We start from the raw sequence: 8,163 nt of genomic DNA on the forward strand, positions 1-8,163 counted from the left end.
GGGTCAGGGTTAGGGTCAGGATTAGGGTTAGGGTTAGGGTTAGGATTAGGGTAAGGGTCAGGATTAGGATCAGGGTTAGGGTCAGGATTAGGGTAAGTGTCAGGATTAGGGTCAGGGTTAGGGTCAGGATTAGGGTTAGGATTAGGGTCAGGATTAGGGTTAGGGTTAGGGTCAGGATTAGGGTTAGGGTTAGGGTTAGGGTTAGGGTCAGGATTAGGGTTAGGGTTAGGGTCAGGATTAGGGTTAGGGTTAGGGTCAGGATTAGGGTTAGGGTTAGGGTCAGGATTAGGGTTAGGGTTAGGGTTAGGGTTTGGATTAGGGTTAGGGTTAGGGTTTGGATTAGGGTTAGGGTTAGGGTCAGGATTAGGGTTGGACGCTTCATTTGTTGTCTGCTGCTTTCTTACATTCGTTTCCTCTCAAAGCTCCAAAAGAGAAGCCACATCAGCAAAACACTCGACCCACCGTGAGGGAACTGCTCGAACAGCAGAGGAGATGTGGAGGGAACTCGAGCGCTGCGGTGAGTGCCGCCATTATAGAATGTCTGCGCTCTATGGTTTATTGGAGTGAATGGAAAGGGGTTTGGTCCATTGGGAATGTGTACAGCGGGAGTGAATGGGAAGGGGTTTGGTCCATTGGGATTGTGTCCAGTGGGGGTGAATGGGAAGGGGTTTGGTCCATTGGGATTGTGTCCAGTGGGGGTGAATGGGAAGGGGTTTGGTCCATTGGGATTGTGTACAGTGGGAGTGAATGGGAAGGGGTTTGGTCCATTGGGATTGTGTACAGTGGGAGTGAATGGGAAGGGGTTTGGTCCATTGGGATTGTGTCCAGTGGGGGTGAATGGGAAGGGGTTTGGTCCATTGGGATTGTGTATGGTGGGAGTGAATGGGAAGGGGTTTGGTCCATTGGGATTGTGTACAGCGGGAGTGAATGGGAAGGGGTTTGGTCCATTGGGATTGTGTACAGCGGGAGTGAATGGGAAGGGGTTTGGTCCATTGGGAATATGTACAGTGAGGGAGAGATCTGTTCCCTTTTATCCACAGGGGTTCATTATGTCCTCAATCAAGGAAGCTCCTGTGATTCACACCCACAGGAAGGAATAGCTCATCGGCAGTGGGCTGGAGTTAGCAGAGAGCAAAGAGCAGAGAAGTCCCAGCAGACCTGTGCCATATGAGGGATGTGGTGTTTACAGATCAGAGGAATGACGAGGGCAGATTCTGGCATTCCAGAGAAAATCCGAAAAATGCTGAGCTGCAGGTCCCCAATATCCTGACCAGCCCTCGCTGCTCCTCCATAAAACCCTTTTAAAACTCATCATTGAGCCTCCAGGTGAGGGGTTGAGGGTCAGGGAGCAGGGCACCAGGTGAGGGGTCGAGGGTCAGGGAGCAGGGCACCAAATGAGGGGTCGAGGGTCAGGGAGCAGAGCACCAGGTGAGGGGTCGAGGGTCAGGGAGCAGAGCACCAGGTGAGGTTGGAAAGACGAGAGTGGAAGAGGGAAGTTGGAGAGTTGGAGTCAATAAAACCAAGTTTGGGATTCAGATTGTCGCAGGAAAGTGAGACTGAGGGAAAGAGATGGTTGGGTGAGTCACCTGAACTAAAGATTAGCATTGTCCGTGTTTACCATGCTCAATCAATTTATTCATTTATTGTTATATTTCCAGGCATCACCAAAAGGCCCTTCCCACCAGACAGGTAAGTGTTACTATCACCCGCCCCGAACCCCTCGATTAGATTCCAGCCTGTAACTCACTCCCGGGTATCTGTTATTCTGTATATAAACCCCCCGAACCCCTCGATTAGATTCCAGTCTGTAACTCACTCCCGGGTATCTGTTATTCTATATATAAACCCCCCGAACCCCTCGATTAGATTCCAGCCTGTAACTCACTCCCGGGTATCTGTTATTCTATATATAAACCCCCCGAACCCCTCGATTATATTCCAGTCTGTAACTCACTCCCGGGTATCTGTTATTCTATATATAAACCAACCCCGAACCCCTCGATTAGATTCGAGTCTGTAACTCACTCCCGGGTATCTGTTATTCTGTATATAAACCCCCCCGAACCCCTCGATTAGATTCCAGCATGTAACTCACTCTCGGGTATCTGTTATTCTATATATAAACCCCCCGAACCCCTCGATTAGATTCCAGTCTGTAACTCACTCCCGGGTATCTGTTATTCTATATATAAACCCCCCGAACCCCTCGATTAGATTCCAGCCTGTAACTCACTCCCGGGTATCTGTTATTCTATATATAAACCAACCCCGAACCCCTCGATTAGATTCGAGTCTGTAACTCACTCCCGGGTATCTGTTATTCTATATATAAACTCCCCCGGACCCCTCGATTAGATTCCAGCATGTAACTCACTCTCGGGTATCTGTTATTCTATATATAAACCCCCCGAACCCCTCGATTAGATTCGAGTCTATAACTCACTCCCGGGTATCTGTTATTCTATATATAAACCCCCCGAACCGCTCGATTAGATTCCAGCCTGTAACTCACTCCCGGGTATCTGTTATTCAATATATAAACCCCCCGAACCCCTTGATTAGATTCCAGCCTGTAACTCACTCCCGGGTATCTGTTATTCTATATATAAAGCCCCCCGAACCCCTCGATTAGATTCACAGTCTGTAACTCACTCCCGGGTATCTGTTATTTGAAAGAAAACCCCCCCGAACCCCTCGATTAGATTCCAGTCTGTAACTCACTCCCGGGTACCTGTTATTCTATATATAAACCCCCCGAACCCCTCGATTAGATTCCAGCCTGTAACTCACTCCCGGGTATCTGTTATTCTATATATAAACCCCCCGAACCCCTCGATTAGATTCCAGCCTGTAACTCACTCCCGGGTATCTGTTATTCTATATATAAACCCCCCGAACCGCTCGATTAGATTCCAGTCTGTGACTCACTCCCGGGTATCTGTTATTCTGTATATAAACCCCCCGAACCCCTCGATTAGATTCCAGTCTGTAACTCACTCCCGGGTATCTGTTATTCTATATATAAACCCCCCCAAACCCCTCGATTAGATTCCAGCCTGTAACTCACTCCCGGGTATCTGTTGTTCTATATATAAACCCCCCGAACCCCTCGATTAGATTCCAGCCCGTAACTCACTCCCGGGTATCTGTTATTCTGTATATAAACCCCCCGAACCCCTCGATTAGATTCCGGCCTGTAACTCACTCCCGGGTATCTGTTATTCTATATATAAACCCCCCGAACCCCTCGATTAGATTCCAGCCTGTAACTCACTCCCGGGTATCTGTTATTCTATATATAAACCCCCCGAACCCCTCGATTAGATTCCAGTCTGTAACTCACTCCCGGGTATCTGTTATTCTATATATAAACCCCCCGAACCCCTCGATTAGATTCCAGTCTGTAACTCACTCCCGGGTATCTGTTATTCTGTATATAAACCCCCCCGAACCCCTCGATTAGATTCCAGTCTGTAACTCACTCCCGGGTATCTGTTATTCTATATATAAACCCCCCGAACCCCTCGATTAGATTCCAGCCTGTAACTCACTCCCGGGTATCTGTTATTCTATATATAAACCCCCCGAACCCCTCGATTAGATTCCAGTCTGTAACTCACTCCCGGGTATCTGTTATTCTATATATAAACCCACCGAACCCCTCGATTAGATTCCAGTCTGTAACTCACTCCCGGGTATCTGTTATTCTATATATAAACCCACCGAACCCCTTGATTAGATTCCAGTCTGTAACTCACTCCCGGGTATCTGTTATTCTATATATAAACCCACCGAACCCCTTGATTAGATTCCAGTCTGTAACTCACTCCCGGGTATCTGTTATTCTGTATATAAACCCCCCGAACCCCTCGATTAGATTCCAGCCTGTAACTCACTCCCGGGTATCTGTTATTCTATATATAAACCCCCCCGAACCCCTCGATTAGATTCCAGTCTGTAACTCACTCCCGGGTATCTGTTATTCTATATATAAACCCCCCCGAACCCCTCGATTAGATTCCAGTCTGTAACTCTCTCCCGGGTATCTGTTATTCTATATATAAACCCCCCGAACCCCTCGATTAGATTCCAGTCTGTAACTCACTCCCGGGTATCTGTTATTCTATATATAAACCCCCTGAACCCCTCGATTAGATTCCAGTCTGTAACTCACTCCCGGGTATCTGTTATTCTGTATATTCCAGTCTCTGAACATTAATCCACTTCCTTTCTTTGTGTTGCAGATCGGTTTAATTTTTCGGACACGGGGGATGTTGCAGGTCCCATTTACCATCCAACTTACCCCTCCTGGCACACTGATGTGTCCCAGTCCATAATATCCCCTGAGTCATGTTGCTATGGGCTACCGAACGAGTTCACGCCCAGTGACCATGTCAGTCCCTTCAACACTACAAGTATGTACCAGTCATATGGATTCGCTGCCCCATGCAGTGAGCCTGCGGCCCCATATCCCCATCAACACCTCCCCTCCTTCCTGGTGAGTTCCTTCATCATTTCAAAATCATTCTAATGTAATTGCAAAATCACGAGGCTCAGAGAGCAGGGCACCAGGTCAGGGGTCAAGAGTCAGGGAGCAGGGCACCTGGTGAGGGGTCGAGAGTCAGGGAGCAGGGCACCAGGTGAGGGGTCGAGGGTCAGAGTGTGAGCCGGTACGTCAGTTGACTCACTGCTCTTGGCTGCAGATACACCTTTTGGTCTTTTCACTCTCGTACGCCCAGCTTTTGGCCTCCAGCCTCCAATCTCCAATCTCCAATCTCCAATCTCCAATCTCCAATCTCCAATCTCCAGCCTCCAGCCTCCAATCTCCAGCCTCCAATCTCCAATCTCCACCCTCCAATCTCCAATCTCCAATCTCCAATCTCCAATCTCCAATCTGCAGCCTCCAATCTGCAGCCTCCAATCTCCAGCCTCCAATCTCCAATCTCCAATCTCCAATCTCCAATCTCCAGCCTCCAGCCTCCAATCTCCAGCCTCCAATCTCCAGCCTCCAATCTCCAATCTCCAATCTCCAATCTCCAGCCTCCAGCCTCCAATCTCCAATCTCCAATCTCCAATCTCCAATCTCCAATCTCCAATCTCCAATCTCCAGCCTCCAATCTCCAATCTCCAATCTCCAATCTCCAATCTCCAATCTCCAATCTCCAGCCTCCAATCTCCAGTCTCCAGCCTCCGGCCTCTGATCTCCAATCTCCAATCTCCAGCCTCCAATCTCCAATCTCCAATCTCCAATCTCCAGTCTCCAGCCTCCAGCCTCCAATCTCCAATCTCCAATCTCCAATCTCCAGTCTCCAGTCTCCAGCCTCCGGCCTCTGATCTCCAATCTCCAGCCTCCGAACCCCGGCCTCCAGCCTCCGATCTCCGGTCCCCGGCCTCCGATCTCCTTTCTCCGGTCTCCAATATTCCGTCTCCGCCCTCCGACCTCCAGCTCTCCTGTGTGGTGTCATCTTTACCATCAGCTGAAGCTGTCATCGCCCAAGAGAGGCCTGACCTCAGCCCAATGTGACCTTTCCACACCGTGACCTTTCCACACTGTGACCTTAGCTGTGATCTTCCCTCTCGAGCTGTGGGGGTGTCTGGGTGCGGGGGTTTGGGGGTTTGGGGGTGTGGGGGCGTTGAGTTTCCCCCCGGCCTTGGAGTTTGTGAATTTGAGGGTTGACCCCTGTCCACCAGGATGACCTGGGTTAAAGTGTACTTTTAACTGTCAGTACGATTCTCTGTGGTCAGAGCTGCGATAGAGGAGGGGAAGACTTGGCCATTGGTTTTAAGACTTGCACCGAGTCCCGTTCTCCCATCACCCCCTGTGCTCGCTGACCTACATCGGCTCCCGGTCCAGCGATGCCTTGATTTAAAAATTCTCATCCTCGTGTTCAAATCCCTCCATGGCCCTCACCCCCCTCCCTATCTCTGTAACCTCCTCCAGCCCCTCCAACCCTCCGAGATCTCTGCGTTCCTCCAATTCTGGCCTCTTGTCCATCCCCCGATTTCCATCGCTCCACCATTGGCGGCCGTGCCTTCAGCTGCCTGGGCCCTGAGCTCTGGAATTCCCTCCCTAAACCTCTCCCCCTCTCTCCCTCCTCCTTTAAGACGCTCCTTAAAACCTCCCTCTTTGACCAAGCTTTTGGTCACCTGTCCTAATATCTCCTCATATGGCTCGGTCTCAAATTCTGTCTGATTTACGCTCCTGTGAAGCGCCTTGGGACGTTTTACTGCGTTAAAGGTGCTGGATAAATGGGAGTTGTTGTTTTTGTAAGGCCTCTCCCTCGATGAATGCTCCAACCCATGTGGTACTGAGCAGAGAGACCCAGTCTGATCAGAGCAATGGCCAAGGTCTCGCTCCTGGAGCTCTGGTCCCCAGTCACAAGGAGAAGGTCACACCCGGTATCAGCAGTTAACTTGCTGACGAAAGATTGTAGAATTCAGGTTGGTTCTCTTTTGAAAAGAGATTTTCAGGTGAAATAATTAAAGATTCCAAGACTGACACGAATTTGACCAAGTCAATGGGGGTAAATTATTCCCTGTGGGAAGGGCTCAAACCCCAGGGGACTCGAGGTAAACCCGAGGGAGTCGTGAGTAAGGAAAGGGAGTTGGGGGAATTTTATCACCAAAGACTGGAGATGGTCTGGGCTTGAATTCCCTCGAGTGTAGAAGATTAAGGGGTGATCTAATCGAGGGGTTTGAGATGATTAAAGGATTCGATAGGGTCGATATAGAGAAACTATTTCCTCTGGTGGGGGGAGTCCAGAACAAGGGGGCAGAACCTTAAAATTAGAGCCAGGCCGTTCAGGGGTGATGTCGGGAAGCACTTCCTCACACAAAGGGGAGTGGGAATCTGGAACTCTCTCCCCCAAAAAGCTGCTGAGGCCGGGGGTCAATTGGAAATTTCAAAACTGAGATTGATGGATTTTTGTTGGGTGAGGGGATTAAGGGTTACAGAACCAAGGCGGGTAAATGGGGTTAAGATACAGATCTTATTGAACGGCGGAACAGGCTTGAGGGGCTGAATGGCCTCCTCCTGTTCCATGGGATGATGGGGTTAGGGGATTCAGGGAAAAGGTGGGACAGTGGGGTGGGGGATTTGGGGAGAAGGTGGGAGGGTGGGGTGGGGGATTTGGGGAGACGGTGGGTCGGGGGATGGGGGATTTGGGGAGACGGTGGGAGGGTGGGATGGGGGATTTGGGGAGACGGTGGGTCGGGGGATGGGGGATTTGGGGAGATGGTGGGTCGGGGGATGGGGGATTTGGGGAGATGGTGGGTCGGGGGATGGGGGATTTGGGGAGACGGTGGGTCGGGGGATGGGGGAGATGGTGGGAGGGTGGGTCGGGGGATGGGGGATTTGGGGAGACGGTGGGTCGGGGGATGGGGGAGATGGTGGGAGGGTGGGTCGGGGGATGGGGGATTTGGGGAGATGGTGGGTCGGGGGATGGGGGATTTGGGGAGACGGTGGGTCGGGGGATGGGGGATTTGGGGAGATGGTGGGTCGGGGGATGGGGGATTTGGGGAGACGGTGGGTCGGGGGATGGGGGATTTGGGGAGATGGTGGGTCGGGGGATGGGGGATTTGGGGAGACGGTGGGTCGGGGGATGGGGGATTTGGGGAGATGGTGGGTCGGGGGATGGGGGATTTGGGGAGACGGTGGGTCGGGGGATGGGGGATTTGGGGAGAAGGTGGGTCGGGGGATGGGGGATTTGGGGAGACGGTGGGTCGGGGGATGGGGGATTTGGGGAGACGGTGGGTCGGGGGATGGGGGATTTGGGGAGATGGTGGGTCGGGGGATGGGGGATTTGGGGAGATGGTGGGTCGGGGGATGGGGGGTTTGGGGAGACGGTGGGACAGTGGGGTGATCTATAAATAAAGGATGGGATTGGACTTCAGTCAGTTCCTGTAAATATCTTTCTTCCTAACCTGTGAGTGTGGACTGAGGTCAGAAATCTCTGGACCAAGTCTAACCTGGTTCTGTTTGTTCACTCCAGGCGATGAGGCCAGGCTCAGGTCCAAGCCTGTTCGAGGCCCCTCAGACCGATGTCCAGCACTGGCCATTGTCGGGAGCCGGCTCAGGCCCAGCCTGTGCCCAGCAAGAGGTCCAGCCAACCCCATACCACAACTCCACCCCCACCCCACAGCCCATAATACCCTCACAACTGG

General features: G+C 51.5%; 1 protein-coding gene across 1 annotated transcript in view; it reads left to right on the top strand.

Moving 5' to 3' along the window:
• Positions 1-422: 422 nt before the first annotated feature.
• The window catches only part of LOC137309479 (NF-kappa-B inhibitor zeta-like), a gene marked incomplete at its 5' end in the record, with an annotated part of 24,770 nt that continues 17,029 nt past the window's right edge, over positions 423-8,163 (top strand). The window contains 4 exons of the mRNA XM_067977677.1: positions 423-517; positions 1,659-1,689; positions 4,245-4,498; positions 7,992-8,163. The exon at positions 7,992-8,163 is cut by the window's right edge and continues 70 nt beyond it. Coding sequence (XP_067833778.1) covers positions 423-517; positions 1,659-1,689; positions 4,245-4,498; positions 7,992-8,163 — 552 coding nt within the window. The remainder of the gene's footprint in view (positions 518-1,658; positions 1,690-4,244; positions 4,499-7,991) is intronic.

This window comes from Heptranchias perlo, unplaced genomic scaffold (assembly GCF_035084215.1).
Source record: "Heptranchias perlo isolate sHepPer1 unplaced genomic scaffold, sHepPer1.hap1 HAP1_SCAFFOLD_1663, whole genome shotgun sequence".
Lineage (NCBI taxonomy): Eukaryota > Metazoa > Chordata > Chondrichthyes > Hexanchiformes > Hexanchidae > Heptranchias > Heptranchias perlo.